This window comes from Pseudorasbora parva, chromosome 20 (assembly GCF_024679245.1).
Source record: "Pseudorasbora parva isolate DD20220531a chromosome 20, ASM2467924v1, whole genome shotgun sequence".
Lineage (NCBI taxonomy): Eukaryota > Metazoa > Chordata > Actinopteri > Cypriniformes > Gobionidae > Pseudorasbora > Pseudorasbora parva.
Window position 1 is genome coordinate 30,163,245 of NC_090191.1, and position 24,666 is coordinate 30,187,910.

Genomic DNA, 24,666 nt, shown 5'->3' on the forward strand with positions numbered 1-24,666 from the left:
TACATCCCTTTAGTGAACATCTCAAATGCTATTAAATGCTAGACAAATACATTACAAAAAAGAAAAAAAAAAATCTACAAAAAAACAAAGGCCTGAAATAGTGTTGATTCACCACAATATTGTGCAAAGCCCATTAGTTTCTGTTGCAGTGATGTCTAAATGAATATTATAGTTGAGGATGAATGTACAGTATAATGCTAAAAGGAGCGCTTGAGTCAGCACTTCGTTTAAACAACATTGGGGACCCAATAATAGCTCACTAAACACACCCAATGTCCTCTTACTAGACACATTACAGGCATAATAAAATAAGGCAGACATGACATTTCAAATGCTTAACCATTCCTGTAACACATCTTCAACATCCAAACAGGAATTTAATGGGGTAGGAATATGAAAGATCGTTGCTGTGTTTCTCTCTTTGGCAACCTGGTGGCAAATATTGATTCAAGTGGTTGAGTCATTTTGATGGATTGCTCGGTTGGCTTCCTGCTTAACGCCTGTGTTCTGTATCGATGGCTTTCTCTCTCGCTCTATTCTTCGTAATTAATGGACTAAAAATAGCTTTGAACACAGAAGATGAGTGATCTGTGTTTTGTTGTGCCTGTTTGAGAGAGGGGCCGAGAACAAGACAAGTTCAGATACAAACGAATGTTTTAGTAGACAGTCTACAAGGCCTGAAGAATCTGAACCGAATAATCCACAGATCCACTGTTGAAAGTGTCATCAAATCTTTATGATGTCACAATCAAAGTCAGTGTCATAATGAGGACGGGCTGATACAGAATCAACAAGCATACACACACAACGGCTAGGGAGAAATGTAAGAAATGCTGAATGGGTTTAGCAATCCTATTTCCTCTCTTATGAAAGAAGGACAAATCAACAAGCGGCGGGCGAGCCGTTTCTTTTTTGCCTGATAAAAAAGCCTGGCGTTCTAATCTGGCATCTGTTATTCCAGACACAGGCTGCGGGCCGGGCAGGGAGACGGAGCGAAGGAAGATTCTATAATTGAGAGCAGCGGTTTGATAAAGTAAGAAAATGAGAAGAAAATGTCCCCAAGCTACAGTGTGAGAATCCTTCCTCTCACTCTGAAAGGTGTTGCCTGGTCTAACCAGACTAATACAAGGGATTCATTTATTAGAGTGTTCCTTCTACGAGGGTGTGTGTCTGGATGTGGGAAAAGCGCTGGTTAAAAATGTAATTTACAAATAATATATGTGCATAAAAAAATAGGAAAGCAACAAGACGTAATGAAACCGATGTCAAATGACCACTATAAAGTTTGCTTGAAAGAGTGACTTGACTCAAAGCTTGTGACAGTAACGAACGGAAGTAATGCAGACCCTTTCAGAGCAATGGTAGATTTAAGTTTAAATGTGCCCAAGTGTGTGATCACTACACTAGACCGTAGTGATCTTCTTATCCTTGGTAGCCTGTTTAATAGCAGCCTGTTCGCATATGATCTCTTTGAGGCGCTGCAGCCGCATGTTCTGGACGGTCAGGTCTCCCACGCCTGTCTGGCTGCGGTGGAGGAGACTCAAAGCATTGATGTACTCCAGCTCTGTGTAGCGCACCCCTTGATCAACCACCAGGTTTAGCAGCTCGTCGGCTGTATTGTACAGCATCTCATAGTACTGCCTGCAAAGAAACAGAATAAAATAGTTTGTTATCTCAGAGGGTGGTATATGATTGTGGTGTAAGTGTTGTTGATCTTTATTCAAGGATACATTTGCAAAGTTTACAGTTTTTTTAATGACGATTAAAAAATATATCCACAAAAACATACATTACTCAATATATGTGAAAAATGTCTAAAAGTTATATATATATATAAACATTCTTTTTTTAGCAAAGCAATATATTTGAAAATATATGTTGAATATAAACATTACATTTATAGCATTTTTATATTCAAATTTTATTTTTGGTGGTTAATGGCAAATATAGGTATATTTTCCTGACACTTTTTTTCTTCCTGTTTCCTAAAAAAAAGTACAACAGATAATTTAAAATCATTATAATTTGTAAAAATAACAGAGTTGTCATAACCCTGTGAGAACAATATACATTTATAAACACTTTCACCTGAAAATTATGGCATATGGTAGCCTGGATGCCAGCCGAACTCAGCCCCGCCCACAAAATTTTTAGGTCGGGCAGTTCGGTCTGGCCTTGATCCATAGAGGAGTAATTATCCCCAAACAGAAACTGTTCGGACCAATGAAATCATCAGGGCAGGCTTTAGACGATGATGGACAGATGGTCAACAGTAACGTAATCATGCACGTCCTCAAAAGGGCTTGGATTATATTTGTTTGAATCCTAAACGGAGAGCTTGTTTCTTTATGCATCACCTTCACAATTTCTCTCAGAAATGATGATCATGTTGGGTAAGTACTCTGTGTATCATTAAATTATGTTATTGTTTTACAACACCGCCAAAGATTGCGTATTCCAGCCTGATTTCAGCGCGCGTGCAGACAGGGTTGCCAAGTTTTTACAACAAAAGCCGCCAACTACTAGCCCTAAACAATAGATTCTCGGGGGGGTTCTCCGGGGGGAAAAATGGTGTTTGGGGGGTAAAATGTGTGTTATTTTGGCAATGTTGCCAGCTAAAATTCGCACTCATGGGTCTATATATCACATAATAGTCGCTTCAACCCGCGGACATAGAAAACAACCCACGGAGAAAAAAAACGCGGACTTTGCAACACCATGGGCAACACAGTGCAGTTGAGCTCTGTTGACATTTTACAATGCGTCGCTTCGTTGCTCTGATTGGTTGTAGGTCTATCCAATTGATGTCTTTCCTGGTTTGGTTGAAACACGCCCCATAACCACAGCCCAATGGAGCAGTTTCAGACTCATATTCTGACTAGAATTGAGTATGACCACATCAGGCTATGCATATGGAGTAAAACATTTTCATTTAACCAGCCATCTCAGAATCTCACATTGGTGTTTGCAAAACATTGAATAACATTGAATAAAATATACTTAAAAAATAAGTTAATTTAAAACTGAAAAAAGTCATTAAGTCAACTTACACGTTACACTTTACTGCATGTACTTACTATTGTAATTTTATAGTAATAACTAAGTTATTAATGTAAGTAATAACTTAGTAATAACTATCCAATTTATAGTAATAACAGTAAATTATGCATCGTTATAAGTAACTAAATCTTAACCAAACCAGAACCGTAACTCCATGTAGCAATTAATATTACTCAGTACTTATTTGAGTAAGTGTAACTACGCTACCTTAAAATGAACGGTTAGACTTTATTTTAAGGTGTCATTGTTATATCATAATTATATATTTAACTACTGCGTAGTTAAGTATATGTACTTACTATAGTGAAAGGGTAGGATTAGGGTTTGGTTGAGGGGGAATTGTGCATAATTTACTGTAATTACTATAGTAAGTACATATAACATATGTAACTAAAATAAAGTGTTACCAAATAAAGTGTAACCAAATGTTCAAACATAAGAATAGAAGCATGAAAGTAATGCAATTCAATAAAAGTTCTGTCAACTGGGCTGAAAGTCTCTCACACTGGCCTTACTGTTCTTTATTCACAAAACTTTCAGAGAACATCAGACCATTTCTACAAAGACCTTTTGGCCCAAACATGCTGTTGACCAACAGAACGGGAAAACATACATTAAACAAAAGACACAGTTCAAGGAGACACTTGCACATGAGTATGCATACGCACACCCACACAAAGGGCTTACAACTTCTATTTCTGCAGCAGAGGCACATTTGTAACAGGGGTGATAAGAGCTGAATGTGTTTTGACCCCATCAGAGCAGACGACTCCTCCAAATCTCTCTCTCTCTCTCTCTCTCTCTCTCTCTCTCTCTCTCTCTCTCTCTCTCTCTCTCTCTCTCTCTATTACTCAGGCACACAGAAAGGCCTTAGCCAGCAGGACTCTCTCTAACTCCCCTATCAAGCTGGCACACTCCTCCAGGTGCTCAGAGACTTCTGGCTGCACTCTAAATGAGCCCGAGAGCCCATTTTACCTCTCACTTTAAAGGAGCTCTGTACAGAGCAAACAGTGAAAGAAATGGCCAATTTTAGTCTTTTCATGATGGAGCACATACAAACTTTAAAGACATGCCAGACATCATGGCCTTGAGGTTATGAACTTCTGGCGATTTTAAACTTATGGAGAACATGCAACAACGTATCTAGATGCTTAGTTGCTTCTTTCTACTTCAAAATGTCACATTTAATTCAATGCATAGCTGTTGCTTTGTAATTAATTATTTGTGAAATGTATTAGCAAGTTGTGAGTGATAATTTCTACACCACACTTTTTTTTTTTAGTTCAGTGAATCTAGTCTTAGATACAAAAGTGAATGAAGTTCTATATAGGACCCTAATATTCTTGAGTCAATTTTAAAGAACACTTTATGCCAAACGGTTAAAGAACTAAAGAACTGCACAATGTTCAACAATTGTTTTCTAGTGATAAAGTACGTTTATAATTTTTAATTTATAAAATGTATGAATTAAACAAAGTTAATTAAAATGACATTCATAAAATTATCCTGTTGATGGAAACCATAAAAGATTCACTAGAATCTTTTCTTTTAAAGGCTCCAATATACTTCAAGCGATATCAGAGAACAAAACTGGCTGCCATCTACAACATCCTAGTATTGTGATAGCAAATTCGTCAAAAAAATCTATAGATTTTAGGCCGACTTCAATTTTATAATATAACCTGTTTAAACCGGGTTAAACTAACCTGTTATGGCTACCAAGAGACAGTCCACTTAAGGTGGTGTGAAGATAATAAGACAGAAACACACACTCAAACATCTTACAAATCTGCTTTCTTTTGCTAAACCATGGTGAAGAATTCTCTAAAAACTTAGAAAATAATGGTATTGCCCTTACACCTATAAAATGCTGAGTTCTAATGCTGTAGATTAACACTAACATGGAAAACCAAATGATCACAGCAAATTCAGCTAGTGAAAAGTACAGATTCAACCCATAAGATGCTGAAAAGCGTGCCAAAAAGTGTGAATGTGAGCACAAGTGCACCTGCAGGACAGAGAGAGAGGGCAGTTCCATTAACCCCTATTCATCTCTGACACTGAAAAAAAACACAGCCATTTATAACAGCCCTGACAGTACAGTGTCCCAGTAACCCTTACTGTGCCAAGACGTTAATCCAACAGACCTGTGATGTCAGCTCATTAGAGCTCAAAACAACACTGGAGAAAATCTCATACAGCACCTCATTTGACATAAAACGGCAATGGAAGGCTTAAACAAAGATTCAAAACTGACATGCTTAAAGGGATAGTGCATAACATTGACATTTTGAACATATCAAGGCCACACATATAATAATATAATATAATAAAAGTAAGGCAGCGGCTATTTGAACTAAGTGCAAATAGCATTAGATGCTATTCACACTAAGTGCAAATACGATAGATGCTATTTACACCAAGTGTGAACAGCAAATAGATTCTATTTACACTAAGTGAAAATACAATTTTCTTAACAATAGATGATATTTACACTAAGTGCAAATAGCTGTAGATGCTATTTAAGTGAAAATATTGATATATTTACAACATGTAAAAGTAGCAGTTCTTTGCAATGTCTAAATAGTAATTAGATACTATTTATACTTTTTATTTGACAGATACATACTATTCACACCTATATTATATCTCCCTATTGACAGAAATGAGAGAGTGAGGGGGAGGTGTGAGGAAAGATGTTTCGGCTGGGACTTTTTACTGCGCCGAGCCGAAGTACTCTCAGAAGTGCTAATCCGCCATACATTATAGTTCTCCTTTTTAATCTGATTAGAGAAGTACCACGTTTTATTTTGTCACCATACTTGATCTTTCAACTATTCGTGTAACTGTATTTAAATCGGGGAAACGTGGAGGTGTTTGGTACTTCTAACTTGATCTCGGTTTGGTTCCATACTGAATGAACTGGGCTTAGGGAGCTAAGCTAAATGCTATCAGATCGTCACAGCGTGTCAGAGAGATTAAGTGCACGCACTGAGATGAGAGAGGTATGTATCAACTCGTTTTAGTTAAGGGAATAACATAGTTTAATATGAAAAAGCGGTGAAGTAACCCTTTAACTGAAAACTTTAAAATAAGTGCGTCTTTTTTAAAATCTTGGCCCAAACGGGCATTGTTAGGCCGACAAGGTACGCTATTTTATTTAGTCAGTTTAAATCTAGACTTAAAATGCATCTCTTTACTATGGGATACACATAAAAAAACATTTTAAACTTACATTATTTAAATCAATTGACTAAATGTTAGGCTGCGTAAACTAGGTCAGCTGGAACCGGGAACACTTCTGGCACCGCGACTGAGTCTGGTTTCTCCCAAGGTTTATTTTTCTCCATCATGCCCTGATGGAGTTTTGTTTCCTTGCCACTGTCGCCTTTGGCTTGTCTTGCTCAGTTGGGGAAAAATTTCTAAACTAAATATCCAAATAAAATGTATTTATTGGGTCTTAATTAATTCTATAAACTATAATACTGATCTGTCAACATTGTCGCTATATGATAAATTAAAATAAGCTCATAACATCACTGTTTTCTCCAGAACGACTGTACAACCGAATCAAATTTTGTTGCAATCTGTTTAACACTGAAAAAATATTTCTTTGTGGTTTTAATTGATTTTTTATTTCAGTATTTCAGCTTTTTCAGTAAGTTAAGTACTTCAATTTAAACCTAATTTGTCAGTTTATCTGTTTATTTCAGATTTATTTTAATTAATTAAAAACGTTTTATTAGTTTTTATATTTTCGAACACCATCTTTACAATATAATTAATATAATATAATATAATATAATATAATTAATATAATATAATATAATTAATATAATATAATATAATATAATATAATATAATTTAATATAATATAATATAATATAATATAATATAATATAATATAATATAATATAATATAATATATGTTGTTCATCAAGCAATTTCATGGGTTTTTAAGTCAAACATACAAAGTTCAGCTGGCTATTTTTGAGCTTCTGTATGTTTGTTTGTTTGCTCTGTGGGCCAACTATGACATTCTCCACACTTCATTTCAAACGCATTTAAAAGCATTTAGCAAAACCGTGGTGAGTTGCTAATCTGATTAACTCTCTGTGGCTTTTAAGACCACCTCCTTTCCTCTCCTCTCCCAATCCTCTCTCCCATTAGAAGATAATAAAGAGCAGGAACTTCTTACACATAGATCTTGCACCTGTGTGTGTGTGTGTTTTTCTGAGTGTCATTAAGTTTTAATTAGACTGTTTCTGTGTGTATAGTGCATACAAGGAGTATTAAGCAAATTTATGATGCATACGGCGAAGGACGCTGGGAGATGTATGTTGCCGCGAAGGGAGACAGTGAAAAAAAAACTTGAATCAGCACAATTCGTTACCTCCAATTTCCAGCATGTACAATATTAAAGCCATTAAGGGCTGCTTCTGTCAGCGCATTCTCAGCAACACATTAGTTAGTGGCTAATGTGAGAGAGAGAGAGAGAGAGAGAGAGAGAGAGAGAGACAGAGAGAGAGAGAGAGAGAGAGAGAGAGAGAGAGAGAGAGAGAGAGAGAGAGAGAGAGAGAGAGAGAGAGAGAGAGAGAGAGAGAGAGAGAGAGAGAGAGAGAGAGAGAGAGAGAGAGAGTTTTTGAGTTTTCAACACACTTTATTATATCATTACAACATTCAGTAAAACATCCAATTACACATTATCAGAAAAACAACAACAAAAAAAAAAAAAAAAACAAGAAAACTGTGCAACAACCCGGACTTATTGTAACATGGGAGTAAAGACCAACATTTCTTCTTCAACTGTACAAATAGCGCCATTAAAACACCATTTATGCAAAAAACTTTCTAAATCACTCATCAGTTTATAGAATTTGAAATCGGAGAGAGAGAGAGAGAGAGAGAGAGAGAGAGAGAGAGAGAGAGAGAGGGGCAAGATGCCCAAGACGATCCACTCCATCAAACAGAACACACATGGTCGTCACCACAGTAACAACAGTAAGCATACAAAAGTGCATATCAGGCTTCCCGGATGCTCCCTCCTGCTTGACAGGTCCGATTTTCACTTTAATAGGAACATTTTGCAGACAAGCTGCTCTTTCATCAGCAGCTCTGCTTTAAAGTGAGGTGATGCTTTGAGATGGGATGGTTTGACCTTGTCTAGAACAACTGGACAGGATAGCAATCCTGGGATAGCAGGTGGAATAGGATCATAAATGATGCATACACTGATAGTTGACTGCTGCAGTAGTATTAGAGTTGGACAAAATTTTTCAGCTTTCAATTTTAAGAACCATCTTTTTTATCCTAGTCGAAATTATAAAAAATATTTATATATTTTAATATTTTTTTGCCATCAAGAAGATGGAAATAAAGATCTAAAAGTAAGCAAATAAATAAATAAAAGTATTATTTACAAAAATTATTTATTGATTAGTGCATTTAAAAAAAAGAAAAGAAATAAACTTTCAAATGTATCTACATAAATGTTTCTATATTTTTAATGCATGAAAAATGCCCCACAGTGACATATTTTTGAGTGATGATGTAAATAAATCATTCAATTGGAGTTATATATAATATAATATAACTATAACTAATTATTACAATAATTCCCAGAAATAAATAAAAACCTTTCAATTTTTAATGGACAAATAAACCAACGCCTAAAAATCATGGCAATATTCACAATGGTGCTTAAAGGGTAAAGTAACACACACAGTATTGCATCCTTCATATCTCTGAAGAGTCTTTAGTTTTATCATATTAATAAAATATAGATACGCTATAGAATAGAAACTGATTCTTTCCAAAAACAGCCGAGCTCGGGCAGGCATGCAGTGGGTGGAGCTAAAGAGTCACACACACACACACACCTATAACACACTCACAAATGAAAAACATCATGGCATGAAACCTGGATAACTTTCGATTCACTATACGGTCGTGTTGTTTACATTATATGCACTTACATGACGATTGCCAACAAAACACAGACATTAGATGCAGTTTCACTCACCGCCTGTGGTTTTGACTCATGATTGGGAACAAACAAACACTCTTGCAGAACAAACAAAATACGTTGCTGCTCCAAAAAACAAAACAAAAACTGCATCCACTGTTTCCTTAATGCTGGGTTATTTGGGAAGCTGAACAAGTTTATCTTTCCCTCATAACCACAAACAGTTCTTTAAAGACATCCTAGCCCGAACGAACCTTGTTGATGGGCGCGCTCCAGCTCTCTCTCTCTTTGGTTGATGTACGCACGTGTTCATCTGGGAGAAGTGCTCATACAAGGAATTCTGCCCTTTATGACGTCATACTCAAAAAAAACTTTACAAAACATATTAAAACCCTACAAATCCTGTCATGCGTCCAGCTTGTTAGTTTTTATTTTTATTTTGGCCATATTTAGCATGAAAATCTAACTCTTTAACAGTGTAAATAAGTCAATTTTATAATTTAATTTTACCCCCCCCAATTTTATCAGCATCCAAATCAACATTAATATATTATGAATACTGGATATATAGCTGTATATACCAGTCACCTTGGTGTCTGATAGGAAAAAACAAAAAACAAATATAGCGAAATATATCTAGATAAACATAATAAACCGAAACGGAGAAAAGCTGTATACTCACACACGCATACACATAAAAACCAATGTGCTGTCAAGTGCAGCTGCTGGTTTGTTTTGTGGTTATCAGGAGCACAGAGCAGCCGTGGTCTAAACAGTCCAGGCCGTCACCCTGACACGCTGGCTAAATGTCGTTTTTTTTCCAGAAGCCTTTACAAACGGGTTCACAAGACAGGTGCTTTTCCAACAGCTTGACCTCTGATCCATGCATGTCAGTCACCCAGTCTCTGAACTGTGAATTTTCAAACAAATTTCCCTTTATTTCTTGAATCAGAGAGCGTGTTTTATATTTCACGATGGAAGAGGCAGATGACGTGATCAGCATGGCTGAATATTTTAGTACATTTTAATATTGAATTTTTGTCTGGTCTTCACTACAGCACAATCTGCCATTTAGAAAGAAAGAGACTGTCCGACCCAGATGCAATGTGGCAATGCTTTTAGAGAACTTTCAGTGCTTTGTGTTGCTCACGGGTGGGGTTATCCAAAATAGATTATAACAAAACAGAAGCTGGGATTTTATGCATGGAAAATTCAATTCTAATTCAAAACTTCTAAATGATAAAGCAGGACTGAGTTCATGCAAAGCCAGCTAATCAGATTATAACTAATGATTAATTTGATAGCAGACATTGCTACCCAACTGCATCAGGTAGGGTTTTACTGTCTGCACTCCCAATGGCAGTTGCCAAATTACTTATTTCCATAAAGTTAAATGCTTTTTATCTTTGCCCATGTATCTATGCTAAAGTTTAAGTTTAGCTAGATTAATCCTGTTTTTCGTTTTTCAAGTCTCTTATGCTCGCCAAGGCTGCATTTATTTGATCAAAAATACAGTAGAAGATGTAAAATAAATGTAAAATAATTTTCTCTTTTATTATATTTTAAAAAGTAATTTATTCCTGTGATGTCAACGCTGAATTTTCATCATCATTACTCCAGTCTTCGGTGTCACATGATCCTTTAGAAATATTTCTAATATGCTGATTTGCTGCTCAAGAATTTATTTATTTTTAAATTATAATCAATGTTAGTCAAAACTGGATTCTTTCAAAAGTAGACATATTTTAAAACATTATAAATGTATTTACTCTCACATTTCACTGATCAATTTAATGTGTACTTGCGGAGCAAATAAAAATAATATAAAAATATACTGACCCCAAAATTATGAATGGTAATGTATGCAGGTAGTGATTGAAAATGCAGATGAACTGGATTCATACAGATGTATGGCAAGATTATGGGATCATTTGTCCCTGATCCTATGATCAATCCAAGCAAACATTTGCAGAAAAACGGCAGTCTCTTGCCAGGTTTAGGTGACGATGATAAGACATTACTGAGGCACCTGCAGGACTCTGGGACATGGCCTGGCTCAGTCTAAGGCTGTGAGCAGATGGTGTGGTTATGTGTGCGTGTGGAGCATGTAGCGAGAGTAAAAGCACTCTGGTTTTGCTAAGGGGGCTGGACCAACACCAGGCGCAAGGTCATTTCAATGAAAAACTACTAGTGAAGTTGTTTACTCCTGATTTAAACATCAAAACCTCTGGCAGTAGCCTTGTGCAATCAAATTACACTGTTTGTACTGGCTTAAAAAATGTATGTGCTCCTAATTCATGCGGTGTTCCTCCACTGACGGCATGTTTCTCCTCACTAGATGGCACTGTGACCAAAGCCTGTAGCACGAGAGAGAGCCGCTGGGTTTGGCCACTGCACTGCTCAGCTTTAACTCAAATCGATGGTTATTACTGTGTCCTTGGCCCAGTCGCCCACAGCAAGCATTCAGATGGGAGAGCGGCCAACGATTCCCTTTCTTCCTCATGGGCCTTTCTCCATCTCCCAGCATACACATATACTGTATGCTTCTATCTCTCTCTCAGCGAATCCCTCAACACACAGGCATTTATACACACATTTAAAACTGGATGTAAACAACAGGGGTACAGCTGCAAGAGGCTTGTGCTATAGTGCTCCTTGATCATCTTGTTTTCAAGCGGTTTACGTGGATAATTCCAAAGTATTCGTAACGGGGTTTACAGAGAGGGGCTCTCTCTGCCGTGTGTGTGTAGGAGGGGTCAATCAGAGGAGCCTTGATAGAGTAAACAATGCACTGTAATACCAATCACCACCTGTTACACCTATTCATCACGTGACATCATAGAGAGAAAGAGCGAGAGAGAGAGAGGAGAGAGAGAGAGAGAGAGAGAGACAGAGAGAAGAGAGAGAGAGAGAGAGAGAGAGAGAGAGAGAGAGAGAGAGAGAGAGAGAGAGAGAGAGAGAGAGAGAGAGAGAGAGAGAGAGAGAGAGAGAGAGAGAGAGAGAGAGAGAGAGAGAGAGAGAGAGAGAGAGAGAGAGAGAGAGAGAGAGAGAGAGAGAGAGAGAGTCAATAAGCCAGCGCTGTAATAATCATGCAAGAAATCCGCCGGGCATTGATTTCCATTGGTTGTACAGCAAAATGCACATTACTCTCTCTATTATCACAACCCTGAAAGCGATCTTCACATAAAAATGTAGAAACATCCTGTTATTATATACAGACTGGAGAGATTATATTTATTAAGCGTTTTGATCAGTTGTATTCTAGCTTAATGTATTATAGTTTTATCAACACTGTAGGTGTAGGAAGTTGAATGTATGTAAGTTTCATTAAAATAAAATAGCAAAAAGCGGAGAAAATCAAGCTTTTGTCAAAAGTTACGTCAGGATTGGATTCAGAACGATGATCAAAACACAGATGGAGTTGATCGAGTCAATCGACACATAAGGTTGTACAGTCCTATACATTGTCTAGGGTCGACATTTCATGAAGTAATGTTTTGATTTATATGCTGTTATTTTACACATGCATCTGGTTACATGTGATATTGCTTGTTTCTGCTTCTTTTTGTTCTCCTGTGTTTTGACCCAGAGATTCAGTGTCATAGCTCCCCCTTAGCGTATACAAGGGAAAACATCAATGGCTGACAAGAGTTTTCTTACTTTTTTTTTAATGGAAAAATGTATTATGGAAATTATGGAAATTTCTGTCAGTGGCAGGAAAGAGTTAAAGGACAACTCCGGCGAATTTTTAAGTTTATCTTGATCGTTATATCTTTGTGAGTACAGTCTATAGAAAAAAAAAACGGATTGATGCTTGCAACGCAGAGTTATTACAGTTAATGGCTAAGTGGCTAAACGCATCTCGTTGTCGTGTGAGGGACCTGTTCATGTTGGACAGACATTTTAATTGCCTTTTGTGTCTGTCAAGAGGCACAAAGACACCCTTTACGTGCATGCCCCCAAAGCTGCCGTTTTAGCTGAGGGGGGCTCTGGGCATTAACTGTTTCAAGCACCAATCCGGTTTGTTTTTTTTTCCCCTATAGACTGTACTCACAAAGATATAACGATCAAGATAAACTTAAAAATTTGCCAGAGTTGTCCTTTAACTGAACATTTTTCTGTAAAGCTGAAGCAAAATGTATTGTGAAAAGCACTATACAAAATACATGGGAATTAAATTTCAAGGGACTACTGTATGTGTATGTGTGTGTGTGTGTGTGTGTGTGTGTGTGTGTGTGTGTGTGTGTGTGTGTGTGTGTGTGTGTGTGTGTGTATTACAAGGAGAGGGTGAAATATGAGGACATTACCCATGTCCCCACTTTTCAAAAGGCTTATAAATCAAACAGGATGAGTTTTTTTTAAGAAAGTAAAAATGCAGAATGTTTCCTGTGATGGGTTGGTTTAGGGGCAGGGGCAGTGTAGGGGGATAGAAAATACGGTTTGTACAGTATAAAAACCATTACCCCTATGAATGTCCCCACATTTCACAAAAACAAATGGGTTTGTGTGTGTGTGTGTGTGTCCTTACATTGTGGGGACCAAATGTCACCATAAGGATAGTAAAACCTGAGATCACTTACATTGTGGCAACCAGCCAGCAGTCCCCACTTTTCAAAATGCTTATAAATCATACAGTATGAGGTTTTTTGAGAAAATAAAAATGCAGAATGTTTCCTGTGATGGGTAAATTTAGGGGCAGGGGCAGTGTAGGGGAAAGAAAATACGGTTTGTACGGTATAAAAACCATTACGTCTATGGAGAGTCCCCACAAAGATAGTGAACCAGACGTGTGTGTGTGTGTGTGTGTGTGTGTGTGTGTGTTTGTGTGTGTTTGTGTGTACTCTACCTGGCGAAATCTAGATCAGCCTCGCGTGACATGGTGATGTTGGTCAGGTTCTGCTGGAGCACAAAGATATTTCTGCACATCTTCTTGATGCCTGACTCACTGATGCGCTTGAAGTACTGAGCTCCGTTTATCAGAATGCAGGAGATCAGGTGACCCAGACCTGCACCGAGACAGGAAGACAGTCAGAAAAGAAAGACTCCTTCAGGCATCAGCTTCCTGTTGATGCACGAGGTCACTCACCCTCAAAGATATACTGAAACTTGTGCTGCTGCAGGGCTGCTCCCATCACTTCCTCTATGGCACTGATGTCCTTATTCAGCTTCACCACCAGGGGGTCGTAGTCCATGCTGGCTGCATTAGCCACGATGGCGTAGTTGCCTTGTTTTGCCAGAGGGATCAGATAATGGAAACAGTGGACCCTGAAGGGGCACAGACGACAGGCACGGAATGACAATTCTGAGTTGAGGAAGATAAGAACTTTCCTGAAGCTTGACACACAGGAAATTACACAGGATTTAACCTGAAAATGAATATTTTTCACATGAAGCAGTCTTTTCATCTTACATTCCTGAAAAACCTCAATTAAGATGTCTTTGATAATTTGAGCTAACTATTTTCAAATTTGGTACACTTTTTATTTTAAAAGGGAGTGTGTATTAGTTTTATTTTTAGAATAATTAATTAACTGTTACAGATTTTGTTCATATTCTGAATTAGACTTTTTTATATTTTTATTTTCTTTAATTATTTTTTAAATGTCAGTATAGTTTTTATTAAGTTTTACTCCTAAGTTTTAGTCTAGATATATGTTAGATGTATGTTTATGACTTATTTTAGTACTCGCTGAACTAGCTGAAATAAAATAAGTTTATAAAATATAAGTTTATAAACACATCAACATTGAGGACAAAATGTCCAATGACCACTGACAGGTGAAGTGATTACCTCTTTATCACGGCACATGTTACTGGGTGGGATATATTAGGCAGCAAGTGAACATTTTTTTCCTCAAAGTTGATGTATTAGAAGCAGGAAAAATGGGCATGCGTAAGGAATTGAGCAATTTTGAAAAGGGCCAAATTGTAATGGCTAGACGACTAGGTCAGAGCATCTCCAAAACTGCAGCTCTTGGGGTGTTCCTGGTCTGCAGAGGTCAGTATCTATCAAAAGTGGTCGAAGGAAGAAACAGTGGTGAACCAGTGACAGGGTCATGGGCGGCCAAAGCTTATTGATGCACGTGGGGAGCAAATGTTGACCCATGTGGTCCAATCAAACAGATGAACTACTGTAGCTCAGACTGCTCAAGAAGTTAATGCTGGTTCTTATAGAAAGGTGTCAGAATACACAGTGCATCGCAGTTTGTTGTGTATGGGGCTGTATAGCCGCAGACCAGTCAGGGTGCCCATGTTGACCCCTGTCCACTGCCGAAAGCACCAACAGTGATATGTAAGCATCAGAACTGGACCACAGAGCAATGGAAGAAGGTGACCTGGTCTGATGAATCGCATCTTCTTTTACATCATGTGGATTGCCTGATGCGTGTGCATCCCTTACCTGGGGAACACATGGCACCTGGGTGCACTATGGGAGGAAGGCATGCTGGCGGAGACAGTGTGATGCTTTGAGCAATGTTCTGCTGTAAAACTTTGGGTCCTGCCATCAATGTGGATGCTACTTTGACAAGTACCACCTGCCTAAGCATTGTTGCAGACCATTTACACCCTTTCATTCCCTGGTGGATGTGGCCTCTTTCAGCAGGATAATGCGCCCTGCCACAAAGCAAAAATGGTTCAGGAATGGTTTGAGGAGCACAACAACATGTTTGAGGAGTTGATTTGGCCTCCAAGATTTTGCTCATTTGACCCCCCTAATGAAGGCTTAGATCAATATAATGATAACAATAACTATAATTAATAATAATTATTATTCGTTTTCAATAATAAAAACAACTTTTTATGAACTAATTTTCCAAATGAGAACATCTTCACATGTCCCTCAAGTTATGCTGAAAAAATGATCCTCAAGAGAAATTCTTCTTAATCTAAACTCTCATTAAATCAAAATGCAAATATACATTACACACAAACAAAAACCTGAAACCATTTTTGAATGTGTGTGTTATTGTTATTATGCAAGTAGAGTTAATATTACTCTAGATTGTCATCAGTCCCCAGAGAAATGCCAGATGCTGGTGCTGAATATCTTATTCCACAGCTTCAACCTATAAAGGTTGAATGAACTGGGATGATGGAATGTCCTGTGAGCAGGTGCATGTGTGTTTGTGGGTACAATCTGTGAAGTGTTCATGGCCTAATAAACCTGAGTATAAACGCACAGATAAAGCGTGTTCTTCCGAGACAGAAATAGAGAGAGACGGTGAGATGGAGAGGTTTCCATAATGGCCTCCAACAGACCTGCAATAAACCTCCCCTTTCTCATTCAGCATTAGAAAAGCTTTAAGCGAAGAAGCCCGCATAAAGCCTGCATCCTCTTCTTCTTACCTTCTCTTATGCCTTAATTTACCCTCAAGCACTGTCAAGGGAAATTTGCTTGATGGAAAAAGTCAATAACGCGTAGCATGGGATCCGCGAGTTATTGTTTCCAAATCATAAACAGAATCACATAAGCTAAATGATATCAGAGAATAATCAGGCGAGCTGGAGGGAGGGCCTGTGGAGGAGTGTATTTGTTAGTGAATGACCCATTGGTCCTATTTTGTCAGGCAGACGCCATTTAACACTGATGGAGGTGATAGTTTGTAGCTGTGTAGATTCAGTCTGAAAATCTGCAGTGTTTAAGTCATTGTTTGCGTGAAGATACCTTAAGATTTAAGACGGTTCTTCTAAGATTGATATGAAAAGGTGGGACCTACCTGACCTCCAGATGCAGCACCAGCAGGCAACGGTCAGCAATGTCCTGAAAGGATCTGGAGAGGTCAGTCAACGTCTGGAGTATCTGTTCTCGACTGCGAACATTCTCTGTGTTTACTTGTGCATCTGAGCCTGGGGATAGACCTAGAAAAAGACAAAATAAAAGATAGTCTGACTGTCTAAGCAATAAAGCAACCAATACTTGGAATAAATCCATAAATTGACAACAAGAAAGCTGCCTGAATACACTGAAAGAAAAAAAACATGTCCTGTAGTATTTACTTTGAAATTATTTTCACCCTGAAACTGCTAGTAAATTGTACAAATAATAACAAAGAGACAGCTAGTAATATTGAATTAAATATTACATTTTGAAGTAGAAAGACTGAAGTAGTATTTTCTTCACTAAAAGCTTTGTTTCAAATTTTTTTTTAAATAGTGTAATCAATGATAGGCAAGCACACATACGGCCATAGGACGACTATCAAACAGAAAAGTGTGTGCGTGTGAGTGAGTGCGTGCACGAAACTAGGCGATCAATGAGGCACGAGAGAGGGCGATGGACACTGACTTCCTGTAACTCTCTGCGGCATGTCTCCACTTCTGAAGGTCACATTCGCACACACACATATATAACGGTGTGCAGAGAAGAAGTATGTGTGTGTGGACGTGTTTGCTGTGATGACGGATGCCGGTTTGCTCACATGGCCCTGGGTCCCTTGTGTTTGTTCAGGAAAATGGGCACTGCCATTGAGCAATTATATATATATGTATATATATATATACACACACACACACAGACCACAGTCAAAAGACATTTGGTAGTTAATTACAGTCTTTCTATAGTCTTTCTATAACTCTTAGCAGGATAAAGGTTTGTTGGAGATAAGCGTGTTTGGCCATGGAATGATTAAAAATGCTTGAAGACAAGAAGTACAAATACAGCAGTGATGACCAGGTGGCAGATTAGAGGCACTGAGCCACAGAGGACTGATCTGTAATTCCAGAGAGCGCAGAAAATTCCCCTGATGTGATGTCCTGCAGATAACAGAACTGTCAGGCCAGTGTAACAAGAAAACAGCCCATTAATTTAGGTTTTATTTGGTAGGGAAATTTAAACTGAGTGCCAAATAAGCTAAATGATTTTGCCATCCTATAATTACATTTACAAGGGATGTGCTCACCTAAAAATTAAGTTAAACCATCATCTACTCACCATAAAACCCCTTTATGCCTGCATGACCTTATTTAATTTGTGGAACACAACAGGAGATGTTTTAAAGAATGACTATGCTGCTCTTTTTCATACAATGACCACAGACAGAGAGAGAAACAGCAAAAGCTAAGATTACAAGTCAAAACGTCTCACAAAAATGATATACAGTAGCTTCAAAAGACTTAAATATTGCATTCAGGTGTCAGGATGCAGGTATAGGGATGAGGTGAAGACCCAACTGCAGAATTGATGGATTTTGATTCTTTTAATAAAAACAAAACAAACAACAAAAACTATCCCATGGGGGGAAAACACGACTGGCAGATGGACTGGACTGGCCAGGAAAAGGCAGGGCTGGAACAGGCAAGGCACACTGGCAATAAACGACGATAAGCATTAGAAAACAAACTGGCACAGGACTGCAATATTTACCATCTTATATTCATGACTGGATGTTTTTAAATAAGCACTGACAAAAACTATGCAAGTTTTAGGGCTTGACGAAATGACTATACATATATATACACTCAACAAAAGGATTATTAGGAACACCACTAATACTGTGTTTGACCCCCCTTTCGCCTTCAGAACTGCCTTCATTCTATGTGGCATTGATTCAACAAGGTGCTGAAAGCATTCTTTAGAAATGTTGGCCCATATTGATAGGATAGCATCTTGCAGTTGATGGAGATTTGTTGGATGCACATCCAGGGCATGAAGCTCCCGTTCCACCACATCCCAAAGATGCTCTATTGGGTTAAGATCTGGAGACTGTGGGGGCCATTTTAGTACAGTGAACTCATTGTCATGTTCAAGAAACCAATTTGAATTTATTCGAGCTTTGTGACATGGTGCATTATCCTGCTGCAAGTAGCCATCAGAGGATGGGTACATGGTGGTCATAAAGGGACGGACATGGTAACAATACTCAGGCCGTGGCATTTAAACAATGCCCAATTGGCACTAAGGGGCCTAAAGTGTGCCAAGAAAACATCCCCCACACCATTACACCACCACCACCAGCCTGCACAGTGGTAACAAGGCATAATGGATCCATGTTTTCATTCTGTTTACACCGAATTCTTAGCCTGACAAGCCAGACCCACATCAAGATGTTTGGTCTGGAAACTCACCATTGACAGGGCTCAATCTGAGGGGCGGGATATACGGTTGTCTTTCAAACTCCCTCTGCATGGCGTGCACGCAACTGGATAGTGCTACAACCAACCAGAGCAATGAAGGTGAAGCAAAGCTAGTTGAAAGATTCAACTTTCAACGTATCCGGTCGGCAAAACTCCGCACACATTATTCCCTTCTTAAGAATGACTTCAGTGCCGTTCTTTGTTCTTTTCTCTGAGAAAAGCTTAACTCCAAGTCTTCCAGAGTCACGGTCAAAGCTGATTCAAAAGACCGCCGTTGGCCAGTTTCTGTGTTTACTAGAAGCACGCAAGCGCAACTCTGCCGTCATTATGTTAAGCCCCGTCCACCGACTCAATACACAATGTGATTGGCCCGACCAGAGTTTGCCGTTTACATCTCAGACGTGTATTGAGAGTTGCTAGACGACATTCACGGCAGATTAGATTTGCTGCCGCAAGGGTCCGTCTAGATTTCTAGGCTACCAAATTCTGACTCTACTATCTGAATGTCTCAACAGAAATCGAGACTCATCAGACCAGGCAACATTTTTCCAGTCTTCAACTGTCTCATTTTGGTGAGCTCGTTTAAATTGTAGCCTCTTTTTCCTATTTGTAGAGGAGATGAGTGGTACCCGGTGGGGTCTTCTTCTGTTGTAGCCCATCAGCCTAAAGGTTGTGCGTGTTATGGCTTCACAAATGCTTTGCTGCATACCTCGGTTGTTACCCTTACACCCCTACTATACATATTAACCTTGATTGTTCATTATAATTCAATAAATATATAAAGTATTGCCTGTGGTTTTATACATCATCTCTCTCCCTCTCAGTCTACTGTTATGTCTTATTTATTTAATATTTTTTAATAGTGTATACATATACATAAATATACATATATATACATAAAACATAACATTTTTGTTATGTATTATTATTTATAATATGTAAAATATATTTAATAATATTCTATCATATTTTCAAACAAAGCTAACATTAATTATTTCATATTCCTCTATGAAGCTTTTAATCATTATCTGCTTTTGCACAGCCAGCCAAAGTAAAGTTTTTTTACCAGTTGGGTGCAATCGGAAAAAATGCTGTTTATTTAAGCCAGTTCATCATTTCAGTGCATTTGGAACGAAGCCTTTCATGAACAGAATGATCCAGACATTCATAATGTACTGCAAATCCAAAGGAAACCGATGCTGCACGGCAATTAACCTGCGTGTTTGAATTATGCAGTTATTCTGAATACCGTCCATGTGTAGAGCTGGTTGTCAAATTGTGTGTTTGTTAACACAAGTGTGCTCATGTATACACATACCAACTGTCGGTGAACAAGTGAGTGCAGCGGCATGTGGCAAAGCATGGCTGCTCTGTTTAAATTCTGTGTGTGCCAGGATCCCCTGCCCCAGACCCCCACTGTGGGTGCGAGAGCGAGAGATGTGGCCCGATGTCCACCGCCTCTGAGCTCGTCCCGCCGCGATGGTGTGATCAAGGTCGTGCCGCATGGGGCTGCTGATTTGTCGGAAACAGAACACTGAACGTCTTCTTCTGTCTTCCTTAAACTTAAATGTCTTTTATCGGAGGCTGTGCACTTGCGTAGATGTGTGGCGTGTGCCTGAGTTGGGCTCATCCAATTATTGTCAAATCCTATCTCGCCTAAGCGTCTGTTCGATGCCATCTGTGAGAGAGTGGCACTCATAAAGACAGACAGAGAAGGAGAGAGCGGAGATCAATCATTCGCTGATACCCTTCTCCACGGCCACATCCCACTGACTGTCAGGGTGAAGTTTAAGCACAGCAGCTCTGCCCAAAAACTGCTGTTGAAAAACTGCATCATCTCGCCGCACACCTCCCACCGGCTGTTAAACACAGCGCTCTAATAAACAAGATATCTGACCTCTGCGGCAGCAGAGGGAGAGGGAGACTAAGAGAGATAAGAAGAGAAACAGAAGCCTCATGAATGATGCATGTGATTGGCTGAGAGCGTTAATTATTCGGCTGCAGTAACAGCAGTGACATCTGCATGGGGAGAGCCAAGCTCTGTCTGCTGACGACCTTTGACCTCGCTGCGTCAGCACTATGACTCGCTGGCTAAGCCTTCAGGACACAACTTGAGAGGAGGGAGAAAGAACAGAAAAATGAGTAGGTGTCTTTAGTAAAAGCTATTCCAGAAATGAATGTGTCTGTGTGTAACCATACACATTATGCTAATAGATGGAAAGCAGACCTTTACTGTTGGCGATAAAGGTACTTTAAAAACTCCAAAAATGAACAGATCGTTTGACCCAAGACTTATTCTTTCTTTGGCACTAAAGGCTATAAATGCTCAAAGCTCTGCGTCTGGTTCAGCGTTATGAGAGCGCTGAATCTCCCGAGATCTATAGGAAGCTGTATTTTGAAGCATGTGAAACGAAGGGGGTTGTTTCGACAACACTTCTGTCTTTTGTCTGTCAAGCCTAGGTAGGTATAAGGTGGTTAAATGTCTTGCTCAAAGGCACAAGGGTAATGGTCAGAGAACAACTCCTGAGATAAAACTTAACCTGGGGCCAAAATACTTTTAAAGAAAGTCAGTTTACTTGGCTGCCATTTTGGGCAGCTATTTTCCAGTCATGCGAGTATAGCTCCTATTTACATGAATAGAGAAATGTTGAAACCTCAAATACAGTTTGTAAATATTATGTGTATGGAATCAGAAATAAAATCTAAGGAGAACAGGATCACAAAATTTGCTTTTAAGCTCTAAATCATGTGAAACTGTCATGGTTGGCTCTTTTAACTTAAGGTTGCCATCAGCTGGCATAGTGAGTGGTGCAGATTTCCCTATTCAACTCTATAAATGGTCTCTTTCTATCTACTTCTGCTGATACTGTTTGACCCATGTTTTTTTTGTTGTTGCTTCATTTAATACCTTAAGGTGCAATGTTGATCTGGGAAATGCTAGCCTTAACCTGCTAGCATTGAAAGCATGCAATTCCACCCTCTCTGTCCAAAAGCTGTCCAAAGCCACATCCGAAACCACATGAATGCACACAAGCGACAACAAGAGACAGCACTATTGGATTACATTATGTGTCGTTCACCGGTGAGAAAACTTTACTGTACAGTAAGTAGCAACACTACAATAACAAACGTAAACAACTGCTTGCCTGCAACTCTGTCTGTATAGCGTAAGTGAATCCGTCGATGACCTGTGATGTCTGCGTGAACAGGCTGCGCAGTGGTACGCAAACACAAGGTATCTTTTCATTTGGACCGAATTCAATGATTGAAGAAACATTTTATGGTCATACGTCTTCCACAGATTATATATATTTATAAAAATACATTTAACATATTTGCTATCAGGACATGAGGAGATTTTCAACCAGCATAACACAAACTGTTTCTGTAGAGAATCACCTATTGCACCTGCCGTTTTTAAGGAGTGATGTTAGTCAAGTTGGACTATATCTGATTGTAGCTTGGTTTCCCTCCACATAATTGTATGTTCACATTTACGTGAAACATGCAAATAAATGCATACATTTGCTTGAGGCAGAAAGCATATGACCAAACAATTCATTCAGAAAAGAAAATTGCTTGCAAATCATCTGATAGCATCTCAAATTCATACTGAAATTCCCAAGCAAAAGCCTGTCATCAAAATAATTGGTCGCTATAACCTTCAAAAAGTGTCTGGCACGTTGTGGCTCCAAACAGTGCACTGCTGATCACTACCAAATAAAGTGTTTTACAGGCAGACTCTAAATTTCAAATAATTTACTATCTATAATAATAAAAAGAGCCATAGTGGCTTCTACATTGACAACGTCTTCCATTTCTATTTTGCACCAATTTATATGAATTTTTTCTAGGACATGGGATGAAAAGGCTGCAGTATTTGCAAAACTGTTGTTTTACATACTGTAAATCAAATTCACAATTTACATGTAAACAGCCTCTCTAATGTTTAATCTGATTGTACTGAATATCTCCTCACATTCATCCAAGCGCCATCTTTACCACACACAAGTCAGAAAGACAGACAAACCCAGACAGATACACGCAAGGGAGAACATACAGAAACACATCTGACCTGAGGAAACGAGGCTCAGAGCGCAGATAAATTTAAGTAAGATTTCATGTTATTACAAATATCCCATATGGGCGATGAGACAAACTTCAAGACCAATCAAAGCCCATCGATTTCTACCCAAACAGTCGGTGAAAGCCGGTCTGAACGTGTTCTAGTGTCAAATCAAATTTAGATTACATTAAGATTCAACACCATGACGCTAAAGAGCGGGGTTATCACACGCATCTTATCGCGGAGGTCTGAGTGTTTGTTTTAGCAGAGGTTGGAGGGACGGAGATTGAGCAATGCTACGGATTAAACTCATTGAGACAAGGACAAGGTCTCATTGTCCGTCTGACAAACCGCCGGATGTTCTTTGTGGAATACTTCTAGCACACAAATGCCACATCAGGGTGGTCATAGGTGCATAAAGGATGTCTCTTCCTGAGCACGACGAGCCTGCGTTTTAGAAAGACAAGGGCAAAAAGCCTCTTTCTCTCACTCTCCCTCTCTAGGAACTCTCTTCACTCGATCCACTTCAAAGCTCAGTCTCTGGTGGTGAGACGCTGTTTAATCTCCCCCACATTACACTGGCAAACGTGTTTTAGTCTGCAAGACAAGACAGGAGAAAATGACTTGTTCATACCTGACTGGCTCCATAATATAAAATCCAATTTAAGGGGGGGTTACAGAGATAAGGGTTTCCGTCGGCGACGGTCCCATCAGCTCAGCAAACACTAAATAATGAACAATGCTGAAGCTGTCCCACCATGATAAAACACTCCATTACGGCTTCTGCACAGAACTAATGGTAATTACACCACGTCCTCCACCACGCTCTTATTGAATTTTTATCTGCTCTGGACGCAAGTCGCTCTGAAGCAGTCTTTACCCAAAAAACAGAAATAACAATAGATTTAAAATAGCTTATTTACAGATTCCAGTGAAAGAAGTGGAGGAATTTCTGAAGGTATTGTGTGAAGTTTCACCGACGTAGCCGTGGTGACGTCAAACATCCACCGTTGAAGTTTAATGAAGTCTGGGGGTAAAGCTAAATATTCTCTATATAGTTTAAGTCAATGTTACAGTATATGCAAGGAACATTTTTACATTTGCACAGACATATACACCGATTAGTTGTTGGATGATAACTAACTAACTAAATGTGTTTCTTCATCTGGAGACACAAGGACTGGAAATGCATATCCAACTAATATGGTTATTTATATGGAGTATTTAAAATGTATATGAAGTATTATTTTAAAAATGAATTTAATATATTAAATGAATAAAATAAAATAAAAAAAACAGAAATGTACGGTAAGTTCAGGGATTTGTTAAAAACATCATGACTTAAAATAAAAAATATTTTAAAATTAAAGTCATTGTAAGCTTAAGGAAAAACATTGTCAAACATTTTAAAATATAACTTAATATAATCATTTAAATAAATTAAGCTTGAATCTAAAAAAAAGTCATATTTAACTGGAAATATGTTTCTAGTATGTTTAAG

The 24,666-nt window shown here is 38.5% G+C and overlaps 1 protein-coding gene across 1 annotated transcript in view; it reads right to left on the minus strand.

Moving 5' to 3' along the window:
* Positions 1–71: 71 nt before the first annotated feature.
* exoc4 (exocyst complex component 4) overlaps positions 72–24,666 on the minus strand; it is a 153,693-nt gene continuing 129,098 nt past the window's right edge. The window contains exons 15-18 of the mRNA XM_067427352.1: positions 16,744–16,885; positions 14,112–14,290; positions 13,872–14,031; positions 72–1,641 (exon numbers count right to left, since the gene is read on the minus strand). Coding sequence (XP_067283453.1) covers positions 1,404–1,641; positions 13,872–14,031; positions 14,112–14,290; positions 16,744–16,885 — 719 coding nt within the window. The 3' untranslated portion in view covers positions 72–1,403. The remainder of the gene's footprint in view (positions 1,642–13,871; positions 14,032–14,111; positions 14,291–16,743; positions 16,886–24,666) is intronic.